This window comes from Anopheles coustani, chromosome 3 (genome assembly GCF_943734705.1).
Source record: "Anopheles coustani chromosome 3, idAnoCousDA_361_x.2, whole genome shotgun sequence".
NCBI classification, from domain to species: Eukaryota; Metazoa; Arthropoda; class Insecta; order Diptera; family Culicidae; genus Anopheles; species Anopheles coustani.
This window is the reverse complement of record NC_071288.1, coordinates 33,848,855-33,870,235: the sequence shown is the minus strand read 5'-3', so window position 1 is coordinate 33,870,235 and position 21,381 is coordinate 33,848,855. Positions and strand designations below refer to the sequence as shown.

The window sequence follows — 21,381 nt, the reverse complement described above, 5'->3', positions numbered from 1 at the left end:
ACAATCAGCTTTAGGTACGGGTAGTTGAAAACTTCTATTGGGTTATGCTTTTATTAACTCGGTTAGTCACGACCCTCTACACGCTATCTGTGCCACGTCGTCGACTGTTACATGCTCGAAGCGTGTGATAGCTCCGACAGTTATCGCAAGCAGTGACTGGCACAGTGGCTTGTGATGGCGTCAATGATTTGTTTGCTTGTGTAATTTTTCCGTTAAATAGTTCCGTTTGCTAAGCAAAGCGTTCACTAACGAATATTGGTTTTGTGTATGATGCTTTTCTGCCTCGATTGGCTCGAAACCCCGACCGATTGGTTTGGTTAATCCGTCCGTCCACCAAACTAGGCATGAGTAAGTAACGCGTAATACATCCTGATAAGTGGTTAGGGTTTGCCTGAACACTTTAAACATTTGCCTAGTGGCTAGAAGCGGCACTCGATTGTTGAGTCACAAGTGTAACGGAAACGCGTTAAACTAACAACCTCTAGTATGTAGGCCACGTCGGGCCGCCGTAAGATACATAACACATCATTGTACGATTTTCTTAAACATCCCACTCCACCGGAGTGTCTCGCCCTTCACGCCGTTTCGCCGTACGTCGCAAATACGTTCCTTAATCTCGGGTTGTGGATTCCGTTGAGATTAAACGAATCGATCGTTGCGCCGTCGACGGACGGTAGACTTCTTCGAAAATGTGACTTGTGTAGAGATACACCACTTCAGTGTATGAAGTGGTTCATATAAGGTGGTTTTTCGATATGTAAATGATTTTCTAGCTTTGATATGTACGTTGAGGATTGCCTGGAGTTTTGTTTGTCCTCCACATCAGGCATCGTTTTCCTTCCGGCCACGTTCCGGTTCCTCTTCACAACAAATATCCTCCGTTGAAGTTATGATTACACTACGATATATTATATTGTTTCATGCACACCTGCCTTTGGTTAAGTTTTACACAATTTTTCTTTTGTTTCTCCTTTTGTTGCTAATCCTTCAGTGATATGTCGTGGCAAGCACATCCTCTCTAACACAAATGATTAATCTTTTTCCCCGAGCTCCGGAACCGGATCGTTCAATACGTCCTCTAACGATGGCACACATCCAAAGTGCTACGTCTCTATGCTAGTAACTTTGCTTGTCGGCGATCGACGATTTAACTATTCGTCTACTCCCTTACTGATGAATGGACAAGATATACTGTGCGGGCATATAACTCCACGAGAGCGGCCAGCAAGAATCATCCGAACTCCTACTCACAGTTCTTTGTATCCTTTGCCTTGGCTCCCGAAAGTGGTGCACTATGCGTTTGAATGCTGGTTTAATGCTATGATAAATGCTGATTCTAAATTGCCTTTTTGTATATTACAACTTTATGTACTTTTCATGAATAGGTAGCTTAGCTTCGTTACAGTCCTTAAGTAGATATTGTTTAACAAATTTCTATAATGTATGTTTCATACGTTTTCATTAGCAACTTCAACTCATCGATAGTGTGTGAATTGTAATTATAGCTCAGAGGTATCCATTATACAGCATAACAGCACCAAGAACAATACTAAATGTGGTGGAAAAAGGCAAATTCAACCTAGTTATACTTTCTGTAGGTTGCAGAATAGAGGAGGCCTCTTGTGGAGGCAACAGGTTCTGGATGTAATTGTTTATATTTAACCACTTTGGTATTTCAAATGTCTGTCTATCACTGTTAAGTTATGCCAAATTCTTGTTTTCAACTTCAATACACAGTTATATGCTTTCAACAGAAACACAACAGCAAATACTAAATATTTGATAATTATTCTATAAATCAACTTGTCTTTGGTATAAGATTTTTCAAATCAATGCTTTGCATGCAAAAGCTAAATAGATATTCATTTTTAACAACAATAACACCATCAACAGAGAAATGGGGAGCCAACGTTACAGCTTTTTGTATTACATGAGCTATTACAAATTCGAACTAAATGGCAACCTCCAAAAGTCTACCCCCAAATATAACTTTCTTCCCTCCCTGTTGTAGAAAGATGATCGATAAAGATATTGCTGTTACACGATCAGTTTGAACTAATTGTTAATATTGGGCGAACAGTGGAAGGATCTTATAATACCGTGATGAACTCCCACTTTTCGCCGCCATAATGTTAACAAAAAAACGTAACAGAGGGTGTACAACAACCCAATTCCTGTTCTCGGTTCTACATTAGACTTAGCTTAGTATTAGTTCACTCTCCAGCGCTACTGGTTTAACATCTCTGATATGTATACGGTTGCATTTGGTTGCAGTTTTCCTTACCGACTAATGATATGTATCCGTTTCTTTGGTTGTCCCGATCGGACGCACGATCTTCGCAGGGGTTTGGTTTTGGGTTTTCCTCGGCGGGATCGGGAACGATACGCAGACTGTTCGATAAAACTGATATGTTTCGATACTTGATATGTTTAGTGTTTTTTTTTCTCCTTCCTTAACTGTCGTCTCTTCGATAGGTGCCTTTGTGCCTTCGACTCTATGCAAGACATGCTAAGAATTATTTTCTGATTTGTTGAACCATTTTTAAGCTTGTTGGTTTTGCGTACGCTTGTTCTCTTTCGTTTAAGGCCACCGGAGATAAAAAGAAAAAGATTATAGAGTGTGCCTCTTCTTGCCGTGCTGGATGTGCAGATTCTTTAATTTGTTGGTTCCTGTGAAAAAGAGGAGAAAGCATTTAGGACAGCAAGTCCCGCATGGCATCGAGTGAATCCTGCAGCGAGCGGGCAAACCGGGACGCGCTCGTCTTGTCCGACGTGAAGAAGGCCGATATGCAGAAGATGATCTCGTTCGGGTGCGGATTGTACGACGCTCCGTAGCCGTGCGGCGTCACCGGACCGTAGCCCATGAAGCTGTTCGTCGTGCAGGCCACCTTGAAAGGGAGAAATGCGTGTGGAAGAAAGTTAACTTGGTATCCACCAAAATGGAGGTCACGGTAAGTCGGAAGACATCAAAATAGCTGCATCTGAAATCGTTTTAAATTAGGGTGGAACTAATGGGTTGCATTCATCGGTGCATTCGTGTGCCGGTGCCGTTGAGGTGCGTCCTTTTCCCTTATGGTGCATTCGGTTGCTTCTTAACAAATGTGGTGCTGATGTTGTGCCAGAGAGTGCCAGGGTACAGAATAAGTGATAGAAACACATAGAACACAGACATGGCCGATGGGGCCACCTTGTGAGCCTCCGCAAACCCCCTATACCTGGCTGGTGGAAAGAAGGAAACAGTTAGCAATTTTATAGCACTCGTCGGTGAACAGCTCGTGCATGGTGCCTTCCCGTTCGCGGCACGCTTCCCGCAGCCCGAGCAGATGTATGTCGATCCCGTAGCCGAGAATGTTCTGTACCATCACCTCCGTCTGGCGGGCGGCGGCACACCGGAACAGCTCCCGCAGGTGGTCCCTCTGGTGACGATAAGAAATGGTTGAGATCGAAAGAGGTCGATCGAATTAGTCTCTCGTGTGATTTGGGTTTTCCGTAGACGAAGCATTTGTTCGGCTTTGAAACACTTTCGAAGGCGCGCTTCATCCTTGTTTTACTGGGATGAACTGGGGGTGGAGGGGAAGGTTTTGGGGACAAGGAGAAAGCAGAATAGTAGATAGTCCTCCGGGGTGTGCCGTGTGTGTGTTTGTCTAGCAGCGAAAAGGGAAGGTGGGACAGCGAATAGTTGCATTGGCCTTTTTACATACACTGTAAATACTGAAAGTTACTTTTTTAACGTCCACTCCGGCGGCCTCGGCGCTGTAGTCGTCCTCCTTGTCGCTCTCGAGCGTCACGTTGGGACCCTCGCCCTGGCACATCGCTTTGGCCCACTCGAGTGCCTCCATGCTGGCCGACCGGATGCAGTCGACGCGCCCGAGCAGGAAACGCCTCGTGGATGCACTTTCGTACGTGCTCACCAGGTGACCGTACAGCCTTTGGTAAGGGAGTAGGAAGAGTAGGTAGGAGTGTTAGAATGAAAATCCTGATCCCTAAAGTCGGAAGTATGTGGACCTACTTGTAGTACGCCAGCTGAAGGGCCAATTGGATGAACACATCCGGACTGACCTGGCAGGCCTTGATGAAGTTCTTTCCGTACGGTTTGTAGCGATACACGTAGAAATCGAGATCCTCGATGCGTCTAGAAAGTTTGAGGCAAAATTAAAGGCATGAAATGTTGTGGATAGTTCTAAGGATCTCCAGAGTAGAACTATCGGGAATGGCAAGATAGCTAAATCAACTAGAAGTTATTCATTACTTCGACAAGGGTTCAACGAATGAGAACTTTTGCCTTGGTTCTTGGTTATATTACCATCTATCCTTAACCAACTGGTATTCCTTAGTTTTGCAAATGCTTGCTGTTCTAATGTTACCTGTCGATGGATCGAGCCGCCTCCCGCAGACGCATCTCAATCTCTGGCCGCACAACCCACTCCAACCGCTCCGGTGGAGGCAGATGGGACGATTGCGGCATCGCCAGCTGCTCCTCAGCTCCGTCCCGTGCTGCCGGTCCTTCGTCGATCTTCTTCAGGATACCCTCGAGCAGCTGAACCACGGCGATACCCTCCGAGGGCGAGTGTTCGTAGCATAAGCCCCAGGTACCATCGCTGCAGATGATCAGCTGCATTGTCTTATCGAACCAGCGGTTGGCAGTGTTGCACCCGCTGCCCCCACCATGTACCATCTCGTGTGCCATGTTGCTTTCGTCGCGCCCGCCGGCGTAGTGTGCCCCGGCCGGCGATCCGTTGAAGCCGCGCGCGTTGTACGTCAGCGGGAGTGGCTCGTCGACGCAGACTACCACCAGGGCCGTCTCGATCAGCTCGATGTTACGTGCGTTGGACTCGTCCATCAGAAGCATCTCGCGGTCGGCAGCCCATTGGGGACGTGGTTCGGTCGTCAGGATGCCCACGGACGAATCTAACTCCGGCAAACAAGGCGCCTCGTTGAGCACGTGCAGCAACTGCGCCGTCAGCTCTTGTTCGTTCAGCCGTCCACGATCACCCGCCTTTACTGGTAGGCAGTACATCTATGTGGAAAGTTGAAAGTACGTTGTATATACCTTGTGTGGTAGTTAAGACCCAGAGGTGCTTACGTGCTTCCGGCAGCAAACGATCACATGTGCATCAGGCTGCTCACCGGACGGCGGCAGGTACTGGCTATCGCGGGGATCTCCCGGACGTCGACACGACCCAAGGAGCCGATAGTACTGCGCCATACACAGCGGTTGTCCCTTCTCGCGCGATGTCGCTCGCTCCTGCTTTAACGCACCGCTGGAAATTCGAGAAGGTTGTACGTTTACGCTACCATAGGAAGGACTTGTCATTCCCGTTACCTTTCCAGCATCTCCTTGTGGTCCATCAGCTGATCGATGAGCTGGGCTGCGAACTGGGCCAGATCGTGCACGGTGGTGAACCGGCGCGGTGGCATCACCATGCCCGGGTTGGAGTTGATCGGCAGTGGCAGCGGATTGTCCATGTACATGTCGTTCAGCCAGTAGTGGTACGCCCAGTTGTCCTCGGCGTCCCGCTTCTGCTGCAGATGGTCCTGCAGTGCCGGTCCGATGGTTGCGCTGAACTGTCTAATGATCGCCCGGGTGCGCTCGAGCTGCTGCGGAGTTACGATCGGCTGCAGGATCCGAAGATACTCCGTCGTCGTCTGCTCCAGCGTGGGCAAGGGTACCTTGGGCAGCATCTGGAACGGAAAGTGGCGCAAAGCGAGTGAGTACCGATTGTGGATGTGCATGGAAGGATTGTTTCTCAATAGAATAAATGGTTTTCCTGTCTGGAATAATACCAAATCCAGCTTCCAAGGATTCTGCGCTTACCTGGGGGAATCCAAACTCGTCCGTAGCCTCGGCGGTCGAGAGCCATTTCTTTGGCAACTGCAGAATGGAATCTTTCCATCCTGGAGTGAGGTGGATGTGGATGAGTAGGCGACGATGGCACACGACGAACGAACCGGATGAATTTCATGAGTTGATGGTAGTAGGCGCAGGCAATGGACGGATTTATGGAAATAGAGATTGGTCATTAAAGTTAGCGAGAAAGTTGACAAGGATTGAACATTCCAGACTGAAATATACTTAAAGTGACCATTGGAATCGCATATAACAAAGCTTTGATAAACGTTATCCTTGAATGCTATGTTCTTCTGTTCTAAACCTGCTGCAATCCCAGTAGGTTTCGTCAACAAGAAAAGTTTAATCACAAACTAAATTAAAGCCCGACGGAAGAAACATAAATGGGAAAAGTCATACAGATGCAATCAAAATGTCATCAAACTTTCCACTGCAATCGCCTCCTCCGCTTCAGTTCGGGCCCACACGGAATGATGCAGCTCGCAGCGGGACTGTTTCGATTGCAGCGGATATCCCGTCCATTGTGCGTGGAATCGAATCTCCCCTTCCGTGGGGGAGTGCGTCCCGCGGGCTCCGGTCGCAGCAGGACGAAACAGGTCCCGCTGGGAGCATCACGCTGACGGCCGAAACAACGTTGCAGGTGACATCAGCCTGAAATTGTTTGCTTTGTGAAGCACAACTGGGGTGGCGGGCATTTATTTTCCTGTTTTGTCCCCTTTGCTCGCCTTTCCGCACAGGGAATCGTTGTAAGCCGGGAAGGGGAGGATGCTGTAATAAGCGTTTTTGCCTGATTCTGTTTTTTTTCCTCCTGTCTGGTAACGCGCCTTACCAACGGCGGGGATTTAGCAGCCGCTTTGAAGGGGGTTTGGTCCCGCTGCGAAACGTCGCGCCATGGCGGTTGTGTCTATTGCCCGCCTGGTATAAAAGGAGGCCATATTCGTGGTTACCTGCAGGGATGCGACGGTGCATGAAGCATTGTGTGAAAAACCCGGAAAAATCACAACAATAACTGTATTTCACACCTTGATCTTTTTGTATTTTGGTGCTTTCTTTGATTATTCTCCTGAATTCTTTATAATAATTCTTTTGCTTTATTGTACTATGTTGCTTTTTGAAAATGGTTTATCTTCAGTGTCAATTGCCAGATTAATTTAATTCTGTATCGCAAACTTGTACAATTTTTTAATTTATTTGAAAATTTAAATTTCTTAAACTATTTCAATTTGACACACAAGCTGGTTTCCGTTTTTGAAAACTTCCCCACGACTAACTGCACCGGAACGATTAATGAAACAAAATCCGGTTGATCTAAAGTTAGTGTGAAGTGTTTCCGTTCAACAGCTTCAACTTTCTTGCTACCTCGTGCCATAACCCTGCTGTGGTAAGGGTTTTAGATATTTTATATCCGGTTTTTTCTCCATTTTGCCCTGCTTTCAAAAACTTTCTCTTCACCAGCAGCATCCTCTGCAACGGCCAGGATCGTTTGAAACTGCAGTCAGTGTCAGTCTTCCTCAGTTGTGGTGAGATTGAGGGTGATTGAATTTTTCCTCGTCACAGGACGGTATTTTTTCCACCGCTGGGGGGTGTATTTTCATCTCATGTTCATCTTTGGCCTCCCTCCCACCATGTGTGTGAGTGTGTCTTCCGAATGGATTTTGTGGAGAAAACACTGCAAAAGTTTCCACCAGCCGAACGAATGGACGTGTCGGAAGCCATTTAAACCCGGTTTCGTCGCACGTGAAAATTCTTTGTCCTTGGCGTGGCTTTCAGCGTAACGCGTGTACTATCAGCTTTAATCTAATCCTGCCCTCTGCGCCCCTAGCGAAATGGAGAGCCCCCTTGAAAGTGCTCGCGGCCAAAGCGGGTCGAGTTCTTTGTGTGAAGTAGGAAACCGGCTGCAGCTTCGGTTCGCCCTCGAGGAGAAAATCAATGGTGCTTGAGCAAGAATGGGCAAGCAAAACCTCAAAAGAATAGGCCGGAACTGAAGCCGGAAGGTATCAAGTTCTTTTTTCTTTTTTTCTGTATTTACAATTTCCTCGAATCGCATGCCATCCATCCCGGCAGGATTTATTGCAGGTCCGGTCGGTCTTTTGTCCGCTTCCACGAGCGGTTCGGAAAATTGCTTCTCACTGATCCACCCCGACGGACTGCTGGGTGCTCTGTTGTCCAATTGACCAATTTCTTCAAAATTGGGAAGGGCACAAGAAAAGGAGTTTGTTTGAGTTGGTATTTTTTCCTTCTCCTTTTGCCTGGATTGCGTTTCGATTTGTTCAACGAAGTAAAAGAATTGTTGTCATTTCAGACCAAGGCACGATCCGGGTGGGACAGGAAAGATGTGTAACGGAAAATTAGTACGATCGATTTACTTTCGCACGACAAAGAAAATAAAACTGCACCATTTGGTGCATTCTATTTTCCGAAAACCGTTCATGCGGATAAGTTAATTGGCCGATGGTTTCATTACATAATAAAAAGCGATCTGTTGTGTATCGCTGTTTACATATTTTTTATTTGTTGTATTATTCGGAAAAATTGTAAATTTTATTTGGGATTTATTTTTTTCTAGTAAACCACAGTTCTTCGCGTTGATGAATCACTTCAACATTCTTTTTGTTTAGCAAACTAGCGATGCATGTTATTTACTTACTTTCGGTAAATTTGAAATTCGATAACATTTTCGTAAGGTTGCCATGGCAAAGAAGTTTATGGCTCTATCGATACCATCTTCGTTCAAATGAATTCCCATCACGTCCGCCTCAACCAAGAACCGTAACGAATGATGTGGGACGTCATGTAGGTACATTCGCGCAAACTCGCGTCCTCCCGACGGTCCTTTTTTCCTCTCCACCTCCGGTACCCCCGACACGTGTCCCGGCAGGTACCGAATTAAACCATCCGAGTAACCCGAGACGGAACGATTTCTTCTTCGTTTTGCTTCCCTAAGCGCCCTTCTTTTAAATGGAGTACACCAAATTTGATTGAACACGGCCTCCTACGAGCCAGCTTCACCCGTAAATACAGGTGGATGCTATTTTTGGCAACACTTGGCAAAAGAATGATCTTAACGAATAAATTATTAAAACTACCATTAGTAGCTACCTTTTTTCGCAAAATATGGTACAAATTTAAATTATCTTTCGTTTTATTTTTTATTAATGGAAAACTCACGAAGATGAGCGAACCTTCCTAGAGGGGTAATCATGAAAAGATAACCTTTGTGCGTCACGCTTACCGGTGCGTCGTTAAAAGGAGCAGTTAAAAGGGCGCCGTCGTACGCCTTTAGATTTTCTCGGTTTTCATTTCGTCGGTGGGGTGAATACACTTTTCCATCCCTCGCGTTCAGCTCGTTTCAATGCGCTCCTCCTGAGACACTGCCCTTGATGTAGCTGCCTGTTCCGTGCCGTTGATAAAGCCAACGACGATGGCTGCCGGCAGAAACACGACGCTTTTCCAGCAAATTTCCTTCCCTCGACCTTGTTTTGCTTGTTTTCCCGTGTTGTGCGGTGTCGGTTTTGTTTTCGTGTCTTGTTGGCCATTATTTTCGTTAACTCGTTTCGCGAACCTCAGCCTGACGGGGAAAAACCGTGAGGTTTGTAGAAATCGATCGGTCGGTGTTGAAGAATTTGAAAACAAACCTCGAGGAAGAACTCGTTTGGGTCAATATGTATTTTGAAAAATACGACCAATGACGATGTTGTTCAATTATGTGTATGTTTTCTTGAAGTTGTTACCTCCTTACACAGGAAAGGGAAAGTTTGATTGAGGTTTTTGCTGATGTTTTATGTTCCCACGAATGTTGATTGTTTTAATGTGCACCGTTTGGAAGCACGCTCAACTTTTACGCGGTTTCGCTGAACACGAGAATACGTATGGAGGTTTGATAATGAAAAAGTTTTCTTGTAAACACTGAGGTCGCTTGAAGCAAACAAAAGTTAGTTCTCAGTTAAACATTCTCGTCCTCTTGAAAGATAATACTGAAGTAAAAAGTTTAAAACAGGACCTTCGGAAAAGTTGTAAAGTAACTTTTATCCTATATCCAACAAATAGGCTTCTTTTTTCTTACTTTGTGATTGTGAGGTATTCTTCCGCGGCACCATTTCGGGGAATTTCTCAGGAAAAGAATTTCCAGCAGCTTCATAATGGATAAACATCCCTAAAGGTTACTTAGCGGATGGCGCGGGATGGTTTCTTCTACCGAAAAGGCAGCTAGGAAAATGAAGCAATTGCTAGTTTCCCGTTTTCCGGCCGACGGTGTGAAACTGGGGAAACTTTTCCCTGCCGTGAAGTCACATTGAGTTGTACGTTGGAATGGCAAAGCAAGACGAAAGTTACCTTGCACCCGTTTGGCGTCTGTTGCCTCCGAAGTTGATCCCTATTTTTTTCCTGCAATGATTTTCCCGAGCGTAAATGAAAGACGTGCACGGAGCGAAGTAAGGATTCCATTAGAGTTAATTAAGATATTGTTGCCAGCATTTTGCCTTTCGTTGGCTACAAAAAGGGAAGATTTCGGGTTGCTTCCCCGCGCACACATTACGCCATTCAAGGCGTGCACATACTTTTACACGTACACGTGTTCATCAGCCAGCATCTTCATTTGATTCCATAGCCTCCTTGGCTGTGTCGATCGACTTTAGCTTCAGTTTCCGACCAATATTACCGCTGGGGTTTGGCTTAGGGAACGGCTTTTCCTGTGGCCGGAAGGCCGCCCAAACCGGACACATTTCCGTGCTGCAGTATTTTTCTTCTTCTTGCTCCCTGCCCGGTGGAAACGGGTAGATGTAAATTATTGATTTTTCGCGATGCTGGCGGGCTTTGATCAAGACGAACGAGACGCGCCCGGTTCCGTACCGAATGGATTCGGAAAGGGATCTTTTGATGTTTCACCTTTCGTTTCAGCTCATTTCAGCGTTGCAAATGGCATGAATGTAATGAGCCGCTGCTCGACAGGCTTTCCGGGCTCCGGCTCCCTTTTGTTGCCACCGACAGACCTTGTTTGATCGTTAATCAAACTGGTGGCGTTCGTTGGCTGTTGGTTGGTCAAGGGGAAGTGTTGTGATAAAATTGATTGTTTCACTTTGTGGTTTTACCGGGGAATGGTGCTGTTAACTCATTTACGCCGAAGATAATTAGCTAAGAACATTGTAATGAACCATAGCTCGACTCTGAGAACCCATTAGGGATTGCCATTAGGTATTAACTATTCGGTAAGAACATTTCTTTTCACGGTGCATAAAACAAGCCCTTTTCAGCTACAAGTATTATTAAAGCTGCTAGCTTTACGACCGTCTTCTAAAAACTACAAAGAAAGACTATTTTTTCCGAAAAGTCTCCGTTTTTAAGTTTTAAATTTTCAACGAATATTTTGCTAACCTTTTTGCCAAGGGTACAGCTGGGGTAAATTGAAAAGAACAACTCAATTTGCCGTGTCCAATTAAAAATCACGCATGGCGGTGGATCCAATTAGTTGATGCAAGCCTATTAAAACCCCCTCTCCGTAGCCACCGTTAGCTTGAAAAACTCGAGACACTCCACCGAAACACCAACGCTCCCTTTATCCAGGAGTGCATCCTAATGGCGTTGGAACCGAGCCGTGTGTAATGTAATTCAATTTACGCATGTACAGTCCGTCCCCGAGGCACAGGATGATGAAGAAGCTCTAGAGATGATACCTGTCGAGGATAACTTACATGTGAACATGATGAAAACGGGGATAGCGATATCAGATAGTCTGTAATAAATATGAGCTACTTTAAAGAAGAAGATCGGAGCAAGTCCTGCGGTTTGTAACTTTATGTATTTCCCGTAATTGTTGCTCTTTAAAGACCCAATTAGAAGGATGTAATGCACACACGTAGTAATAAAGGTGTATGTGTAGCTACTCTTAAATCAAGCCATTTGAAACAATTTAAACGACAGATAAAATAGCTCTGCAGAATTGGAACTGTTTGCTGTATTTATGAATTGTCGTGAACAACTTGTATTATTGTACCAAATTTATTTCACTAAGAAGCTAAGCTGTTTGTAAAGACAAGAAAAACTAAGCATATAAAATAAATAGATTTAAAGTAAATTTTTAACTCGTTCAGGCAATATTTTCAAAATAAAATTCTTAATGACACAGTATCAATATGACAACAAAATCACAATCACAATTTGAAAATGAAGTAAAATAATGTATTTCCAATTTCATCTATACCGTGTGTAATACGTGTGTAACCATATAAACTTCTTGTTGTAATAATAAATCTACTTAATGCCTTTTCTCTTCTTATATAGAAAAGTCTCACACACCCTTAAAATTAATGAATGTGACCACGACTCAACCTTTTGGCAGCCTTTCCGGGATAAAACCCACCTCACCGTAATTATCTGGTTGAACATGGATTGCCCGTCAAAGTTGCGCCAAGGTTATGTTTTATTATCCGTGTCAGATTTATATTTAGCCATCTGAAGCAATTGTTAGCACAAATGCCACGAAGGCCCACTTGATTCTCTCCTTGGCATGGGCCAACGACATAACTAGAACATCGGCCTATCGGTGTCGGTCCAACACCACCCCACCCAACACTGGCAGGAAAACAAGGAAATTCGTCTCGCGTTAGCAAGCTCCTTATCGTCCGGGTGTTCACGTGTCGCCGACAACTTTTCTATTGTGCTCTGTATTGTGTTCGGAAGAAAAAAGAAAACAGAAAAGACCGGGGAACACTGCTAATGGCGTGACACAATCGGATTTGTTCCATCCTCTTAAAGGGGTTAAGTATCCGCCCGTCGGTGCAGTTGTTTGGTTGGAGGAAAGCATTCGAATCGAATCGGCTACCGGAAAAAGGGCGTCCAGATGCCTTGCGCTGCGGAGAGAGGGCATTTTCCACGGAGCCAGAGGAAAATGCGCCCGGTGGCACGTGCCACCAATTGTACCGATATGCAAACGCAAATGATCGATCGAGCTGGAATGGTCCGAAATTACCAGCCATAATTTGGTTTGGGACGGAAGGCGAAAAGGTCGACGCGGTAACGTTGTCGGTGGAAATGCCAGGCGGCTCTAATTAAACTCCAATTTATAATTATTTATCTTTATTTAGCTGTCCTTTCCCTTGATGTTTGGGGGAGCGAAAAGTCCTTTTTTTCCCATATACTAGCAACCGTTCGGGGTTTCCCAATTTATTCTTTGCCATCGTCGGGCGGAAAAAGGCATAACCTGGATCTCTAGACCATCGCCATCGGCTTGTGTTTGCTCGGATACCATGTTTGTCTCGCTTTCCATGCGGTTCAGCGTATTTTCCACGCAGGGTAACCGCTGTTAGCTTTCCCGGCGCGTTGGGGGAAAAATAATGTTTATGAAATGTTGTTTTCACGAGAAGCTGCAGGCCTTTACGACTGAGGAGGTACGACTGAGCATCACAGATGGGGGAATTTTCCATGACCGGTTCGGCTTTTCGCCAACAAAAGGATTCAGCAGGTTAATTAGCTGCTGTTTCCGGATGGAAAACTGAAATCTCACCATTTCTGCACCCGACAGACCAGGAATAAAGTTTTGCTGTGAAGTTCCGTGGAAACCTTTGTTGAAGCGCCGATGAGATCGTTAATGACTTCATAATGCAGGCACATTATTTGACGAACTTGCTTGCTTGCATAAAATTCTTTCTAAATGTAAATAAGAATTAAATAAAAACTTGCAGTATGCATCCAAGCGTGAGGGAAATAACAACCGACATGATGTGCATTTTTTCATTTCGAACTAAATATGTTTATTTCAGTTTATTACCTTCATCGTGTTACATTTTTATTCCCACCAACATACTCACCCTTCCCATTCGATTCGTTCGTTCGAGGGTTTTTTTCTTATATTCTTCTACTTTTCCACTACCCTGCCCCATCGTGACGTCTTCTTTGCTCATGTTGCACATGTAAACCATTCCAGTTTTGTAATCGATTTAACCATTAAAATACAACTATTACCATTAGAAGGATTTCATTTGTGGGTTTTGTATGCTTTTTTTTGGTTTTGTTTTGTTCGGTTTGTTATTACCTTGTTAGTTTGACTGATATCTCTAATCGTTAAGGTTCGGTAAAATGTTTGATGTGTTTTTTGAAACGGATTTGCTCTGATATGTTTTTGTTTTTAGTGTGCACTTGTTGTTACCCCTTCTTTTGTTGTATGCTAGTTCGCAATAGGCGTGTTGTTTGTTTTTATTTGATAATTTTTTCACGTCTTCTCGTTTCGTTTTGACTCTGTTCCGCGTCATACATAGTGTTTGTTTTACTTCAGTTTTGTTTAATGTGATGCAAACACAAGATCTACATTTTTCGCTGGTGGATGTGCCGGTTAGTAGGGAGCGAATATTTTCATTTGACCTGTGTTACTACGTGTCAAGCAAACGCAAACCATTGGACGCTTTTTGTCGCTTCAAAGAAAAAACCGGTATCGTTTTCTGCTCAGCTTTCTTGCTGGATTCTTTCTTCGGTCCTAATGATAATGTCCTCCATATGCTAGCTTTAAACGTTAGTTACCTTCTATGTATGTTCTGGGTTGTCCATTCCAACGCCTCGGCCCCTTCCATGGTAGTGGTGTATATATATATTTATTTATTTGTTTATAGGTAATATTTTGTATATATATGCCATTGGTTTCACACGTCTGCCAGTGTCTCTCACTTTGATAATGTTATACGTTTGCTTACAGTCGATAATTGCTAAACTTGGGAGCGAGCGAATGGTGGGTCGATACAGTGTCCGATATTTACTCATTGGTTTCTGCTCATTTGGGTTTGGTTGATCTACCTGTGTACAAACTATACTTTAAAACAAAAATTCAGTAACATTACTCTCAAGCTTACCGAAATCAACTAAACACAACATGTGAGTTCTTGTATTTGCCTCGTTTTTTTAGCGAAAATAACGGAATGTGTCTACTAGTTAGAACGCAACGGGCTTGTCATAGATTAAACGCGCTATCGATTATTTAACTTTTAACTAGGGATGCGATTAAGAGAACTCCCAACGAAAGCTCCGTCCGCAGTCCCTTAATGCCGGTTTTCGTACTTGAATGTATAACATTGAAAGGAATTCTTTTCGTCCTCTTCCGAGCCTTTGGTTGAGAACTTTCTTGTTTCTATACATAATGTTTCTTGTTTTGTAAATTGTATCTTATTATGTTTTATTTTACGAGTATTTTCGCATTATCCTAGATAAACGATAATGTCGAACCTGAAGCACTAGTAGGGCACAAAAAATCTTCTGTTTGTTCTTTTGCTATACACGTTGCTGTTGCGGTTAGAAGATGAATATTACACATAACCCGGCGCATATATCCGTACTTAAACGGTTAATGACCCATCGTTGTACACCGATTCGAATGTTGGGTTGGATCCGTCACGCTTATATACCACGCGAATAGCTTTTAATGAGAATTAACTAACCTTTTCACGAATGTCACTGGCCAAAACAATTTGTTTTAAAAACATTAACTAATGGTTTTGTAATACTGTCGGCTAAATGGCTTACATTTCTGATGCTGATTGAAAGGAAATACTTAACATTTTTAAACAAGAACCAATGGAGGTTGGTTGCTTTTGAAATAAACATTCGTTTGATTTTTAATTTCGCACATAGCAACAAAACGAAAACGATTTCGCAAAAGACAACACTAAGACTGCTCCCAAAGACAGTTTAAGGTCGACTTATGCCGTAATGGTCGATCGAGTGGCTCGAACTCGAAGATCAGCGACTGTTCGCTCGAGTGTATTAACTAGAATTTTGCATACTAACAAGTGTCGTTTTTTGGTGATAATATTTTTTTTTTGCAACTACAAACTACAGTTTAATGCCTGGGGGTACATGGGGTTGAGTCAAGTCGGGTGCTTTCCTTTTTCCCTTTCCTGGTTTCCTCATCTAATGCTTCTCTCTTTGGTTGCTTACTGCCTGCGTAAAGTTATTTTTAATACTTTTCCGTCCTGCTTGAATGAGACGATGAATTGTGTAAGTTTTGTTGCTTTATTATTCTATAGTAGTATATAGCTTCACGTTTCTTGTTCGGTAATAGTTACACATTCAACAATGGAGATTTTTTAGCCGCTACACACTTTCTTCATCGGCAATAGGAGTTTGTTTTAACGATAATTTTCAAAGAACATTTAAGCCTCTTTTCTCCATTATGTTTTTATTCCAAGAATTCGGTTTGTCGTTGCTAAATAGAATTTAGAAAGCTGTTTTTACTCACTTTCCTACAACTGTAGCATGGGGTTTTAGTTTGCTAATGTGTTTAAAACTAGAAGTTTCTTGTAGTAGAGTTCTTTGGAAATAAAGATAACGGCTCTAATTGGATTGGAATTTAAAGCCAATAAAGTCCACCCGGGTTGACACGTGGAAACAAGCGGTTGAGTTAAATTTTGTATGTCTAGTAGGTAGCTAGGCACAGTGTAGTTGTAAAGTTTTAATCGTGTTGATTTGCTTACAACACGTCGTTATTTCATTTTCCAATTGTTCAAATGAATGAAAAATAACGTGGAGTTTTCATTCGTCACCCCCGGATTTATTGCTTGTTTGCTCGTTCAACACTTCCAACTTATTGCCTGTCTGCCTAAATACACGCTTTCTATTCAACCCATTCTAGTGCAACAGTTAAAATTTGAATTTTCCATCTATCTATAGTGATTAATTTTTTTCTTTTATCTTACGGCCGGAAACGTCTCGTTCGATGCACGGACACGTTCGTAGCCGATTACGGATAGAGCAGGAGTGTAGGGTGAAGAGTTCGTGTGTGTTTTTGTTCGATTTAGAGCATCAATAAATAGCGTATATATTTATATAGCGATAGGTCGCGAAGAGAAGGCGTTTACAGTAGCTATAGTCGTCGATACACGATGCAAGTTAGTGAAGACAGTTTGTAACATTTTTGTGCGTTTTTAAACTGTTTTGTTAGTATAGGGGTTGCTTTACATACAGTGGAATAGGAAGAGAGTAGGTAATAAGAGAAAGAGTGAAGAGATGGTTTGGACATTTTTTTCTGCGTGAAACGAAAACTCGATTCCGCGACGTTTCCGGGACGTTTCCGGTACTTCTTGATCTTGAAACGCCACCGTCCCTTTTTGTGTTTGGTGCCTACACTTAAATTCGGTGAACATTCTACTACGCGATAACAAAAATTGAAATTTGCTTGCTTTCCTTTGTTATCCTGTTTGGATTCTTTTTAGTTGTTTTATCATCCTCATTCTTTCCTTTCGCTACTATTATACATGGCTCATGGGTTTGCATTTCTGTCACAGCGTCATGCGCAGCGTTTGTACAAAGGCTGGTTGTCCTCCATCGAAGAAATGTATGCAGTACGCTGAAAAGGCTTGCTGTTCCTTAATCTTTTGATAGGGAAATTAAAACATTTTTACTCCTGGATGGAAACCAGCTCTAAGAAAAACATCCGGGAAAACACCGTGACGGTCAGTGCATTACACCCCCCATGGGAAGCCTTATCTTCGGTTTTTCTAGCCCCACTCACATACAGTCTCTCTCTCACATACACACGCGCACACATGCACACACGCACACACATACATACATCCTCCGCGGTGTGGAGTCGCGATGCTGCTACTGTCGCGTTGCTACAGTGACCGCTTCGCCCACCGCGGCCCACTTGATGTTGACTTAAAAAACTAGCATTAATTGTGTTGATTAGTGTGAGTCCCAGTGTGCATGTTTCCGTGATGCCTATGCAGCAACACCCCGGAAGCAGTACTGGTGTAATATATACAAAATAAATTAGATTCCTCTCCGACCGGATCTCGCTCGTCTAGGTAATACTTTGCATAATGCTCTTCTAGGCTGTTCACGAGCTTCTTGTGTTTTTGATTAATAAACAACAGGCTGGAGGGGGATGCTTTAAATGAGACAAATTTAACACAAACTTGCTGCAGAAGCTAACTCCTCACAAGTCGTCTGAAGAATTTTAATTCCACAGTTCCTCGTGAAAGTACGAAATTCTTTTTTTTAACTTAAAAACAACCTCACTAAACCTATTGGAAATGATAGAACATCTCTTGGGTACTTTGTTGCATACGCTCCAGTCTTACAGGATAAAGTTTATCGTTTAAGGTTAGGACTCGACGACTCGAGTCTCTTTCTCTCTCTCTGTCTGTATCGCTGATGCTGGATATGCCTTAGCTCCTTGTTCAATACTGGGCTCGGATCCCTTAGTCGTGTGATATGATTGTGATGTAGGTAAAACAGTAAATAGCTATATATCGCATCTATCTTCGCAGACGTAAAGCGTGAAAGTACGTGTATAATACATCCAAAATCTAATCGACTTCGTTAAAAGGTGCGCCGAGGTTGTTATACCTCCATACATACACATCCACTGCAGTATTGACTGCGGCCCCTGTCGTTTGTGAGAGAAAGAACGATAGCGATCGTGTATATGAATCTGGGATAAGTTAGTACATCTGTTAGTACATAATAAAGGCAGCCCCTCCGTGACGGCACGTGTTGTGCTGCTGGGCATTAATTTAAAGTATAAATAATCGCTATGATTACGATAGAAAGACTCTTCGGTCCATTTTTATGTTACAAAGCAGTTCAGGAGCGAGGGAAGTTTGCTACTTAACCCCCATTGATGAGCTCCGAAAACTGTGCACTATTTTAATTGATACCATTAGAGACTTTTGGGTCAGAGAACGTGAAGCGCCTTCGAGATGCGTTCGGTCTTCTCGATTGAAGTCCTACTTGGATTCCCTCGGCGCATCATTGTTTCTGACCAACGTAACGCAACGCAGTGTTGTTCTGATGTGTGTTTTGTGAATACTTGCAACACGATATACGAGCGAACTAAAATGTACAATATAAGGAAATTGGGAGCGGCGTGTAGAAATACTGCTTCTTATGGCTAAATCGTAAGAACTAGTTATATAATGTACTCTATATGATGATGATATTTCACCACGTGCGTCTACGTCCCCAGGAAGGTACGACCCCTCCGTAAGAGAGGTGTTCCCTGTTTCAACGGATCGGACGCATGCCTGGGGAGCTGCGTGTGGACAGCCTACGCCTACTTAGGGATATATAACTCCTCCACAATATAATATCACTTTTTGGTAAATTCAGGCGAGCACGGGGCTCTGATATGTATCGTTACCTTGGTTGTGTCTTATGTTAGTGAGAATGGTTTTGAAACGAAAAAGTTTTTGCGTAAACAACTAAAACCGTGTCCCCACCGGTTTCGGGCATCGCAGTTCGTCACCAACCTGCGTCGGGGAGATGCATCCGTCGTCCCGCACCCGAATAGAACGGATACGCTTGGTTTGATATGTCTACGATATTGATGCGGGACGAACAAAGTCCTCCCGGGTGACGTAAGTGTGCGCCGAGCTGAACGCCCGAGTTCCAGACAAGGGGACAACTTGCTCTAATCCTAGGTTCCTTAACTCTACACCGTCAGTCCTCCAGCGGCCAGCGTCGTTTTTTGTCCCGGAAGGTGGACAGTTGATAGTGTCCACGACACTTACTTAGCTTATCTTACCTTACCCACTAGCACGATCTCCGTCACCGAAGCAAAACACAACAACAAGCGAGCTGCCAAGGTTCTCCGCCTGGAGGACACTCTAGTGACAGCTCGCTTCAGCCACATACCGTATGCAATACACTAAGATATGGTTCATCGCAGTGATTGACTTAAAAGCCTTGTCGGAAAGGATTCGAGATCCTTGGCTGCGATGGCGCAGGCTGTTGCTGCTGCTGTTGCTGCCCCGACGACTCTCCGTGGCGGAATGGATTAGCCACCGGTGGAGGTTGCTGAGGAAGATGTCGTGGCCCTTGTTGCTGCTGTTGCTGCTGCTGATAGGCACCACCACCCTGTTCCTGATATCCAGGTTGATAGTTTTGATATCCACCCTGTTGCTGCTGATAGCTGCCATTCTGCGAGTAGCCTTGATCGATGTTGGTTTCCTGCTGATAGCTACCCTCGTCGGTCTGGCGGCCATACTCTAGGTGGTTCTTGTACTCCTCGCCGACGACCTGCTGGTCGTGCATGGTGTACGTCTGATACTCTTTCGTCGGTGGATCACCCATCAAAATGTTGGCCTCGTTCTCGAAGTGCTTGAAGTCGTAGATGTTGCGCAAGTAGTATAACACCGGCGCGTACAGCAGGTTCGAGAAGGCGATCAGGAAGTTGAGTGCGGTGAACCCAATCGCCTCGACGACGCCTCCGGCAATGATCGGCCCAACGGCATATGCCATCGAGTAGGAGATGTCGGCGATGGCGTAAATACTACCATACACAGACACGTACCGGATGTCCACCAGGTAACCGAGCGTTGGTAGAAGCGCGGTGTCGATCAGCGCAATGCCGAAGCAAATGCCGCAGATAGGGATCATGAGCATGATGTAGGACGAGCTGAAGGGGATGATGAAGCAGCAGAGACCTTCGAGGGCAAGTCCACCGGCCGCCATCACCCACTGCTTCTCCGGGTACTGGCGGGCCATCTTGACCGTGATGACGACACCGAGAACGTGTGGGAAGAACGCCGGTAACCACACCATACCGATCTTCCAGTTGTCGGTAGTGAGGTTGTCCTCCATCCAGAGTGAGATCGTCGGTTCAAGGAACGCCAGTGCGACGTTGGACATCATCAGCGCACCAGCGCACACAGCGATGTACGGATCCATGAGCAGGCGCCAGATGGGAACGGACGGTGGTTTCACTTCATGCCGTTCGGCCAACGTTTCCTTGATCGGTTTCATCACCAGTAGCAACATGAAACCGTCCATAAGGGAAATCAATGCCAGGATAACGAACGGGACCTCCTTGCCGGCGAACTGGTACAGCGCCCCGCCGAACGGTGGCGCCACCAGGCAGCCGAAGCTGATAAACGCCAACGCAATGCCGAGTGCCTTGGTACGCTCCGCTTCCTCGGTGAAACGATCAGCGATCATAGCCAGCCCGGAAGTATCGGCGAATGCTGATCCGACACCCTGCAGAGATCGGGCGAAGAAGAGCATGCTGTAGCTTCGACCGCACGCGAACACCATGGTCGAAAGGAACATGATGATCAGTCCAACCATCATCGGGAGATCATAGCCGATTCGATCGATCAGCGCACCTGAGAACGGGTTCACCATCAGCTGCACGATCGCCTTCGACGCGAACAGGATACCGGTGGCCGTATCCTGGCCGTGATGGGCGTGTGTGTGTGGTGTGAAGACTGTCGTTGGTGCGCTAGTGTTGTACGGCTCCTCCGGACCCCAGGTGCCTATGTATCGTAGGTAATCCGGAATGATCGGCACGATCACCATGTACAGCATGTTGTCTAGCAGGAGCGCGATGGAGACGATCACCAGGATCAGTTTTCGCTGTGACTGCGGTTCCTTCACCTTCGTCCAGAAGATCTCCTTCACCTCGCTTGGCTCGAGGTTGATCACGGGTAGTGGCGCCATCTTGTATTGCGTCGATTTCTAGCGCTCTTCACAAGATCGACACTTCGATGACTGCGTTGAGTCTTTGTGTGTGAGTGTGTCTATGTTTGATGCCTTTTATGCCCTGCTTTACTAGG

General features: G+C 44.8%; 3 protein-coding genes across 3 annotated transcripts in view; all 3 read right to left on the bottom strand.

Moving 5' to 3' along the window:
• LOC131271470 (adenylosuccinate lyase) overlaps nt 1-21,381 on the bottom strand; it is a 331,885-nt gene that overhangs the window by 69,662 nt on the left and 240,842 nt on the right. The window lies entirely within an intron of this gene.
• LOC131271467 (choline O-acetyltransferase) overlaps nt 2,501-21,381 on the bottom strand; it is a 31,102-nt gene continuing 12,221 nt past the window's right edge. Inside the window, exons 2-9 of the mRNA XM_058272908.1 lie at nt 5,816-5,895; nt 5,324-5,682; nt 5,084-5,261; nt 4,365-5,017; nt 4,010-4,132; nt 3,702-3,927; nt 3,216-3,416; nt 2,501-2,888 (exon numbers count right to left, since the gene is read on the bottom strand). Of these exons, the coding sequence (XP_058128891.1) occupies nt 2,694-2,888; nt 3,216-3,416; nt 3,702-3,927; nt 4,010-4,132; nt 4,365-5,017; nt 5,084-5,261; nt 5,324-5,682 (1,935 nt within the window). The 5' untranslated portion in view covers nt 5,816-5,895 and the 3' untranslated portion in view covers nt 2,501-2,693. The remainder of the gene's footprint in view (nt 2,889-3,215; nt 3,417-3,701; nt 3,928-4,009; nt 4,133-4,364; nt 5,018-5,083; nt 5,262-5,323; nt 5,683-5,815; nt 5,896-21,381) is intronic.
• On the bottom strand, nt 19,505-21,265 carry LOC131271463 (vesicular acetylcholine transporter). The gene has a single exon (XM_058272904.1). It carries the CDS (start codon nt 21,263-21,265, stop codon nt 19,505-19,507), a length of 1,761 nt encoding a protein of 586 aa, XP_058128887.1.

Excerpts from the sequence above, each read along its gene's own strand:
- LOC131271463 (XM_058272904.1), bottom strand. The coding sequence starts at position 21,265 with ATGGCGCCACTACCCGTGATCAACCTCGAGCCAAGCGAGGTGAAGGAG.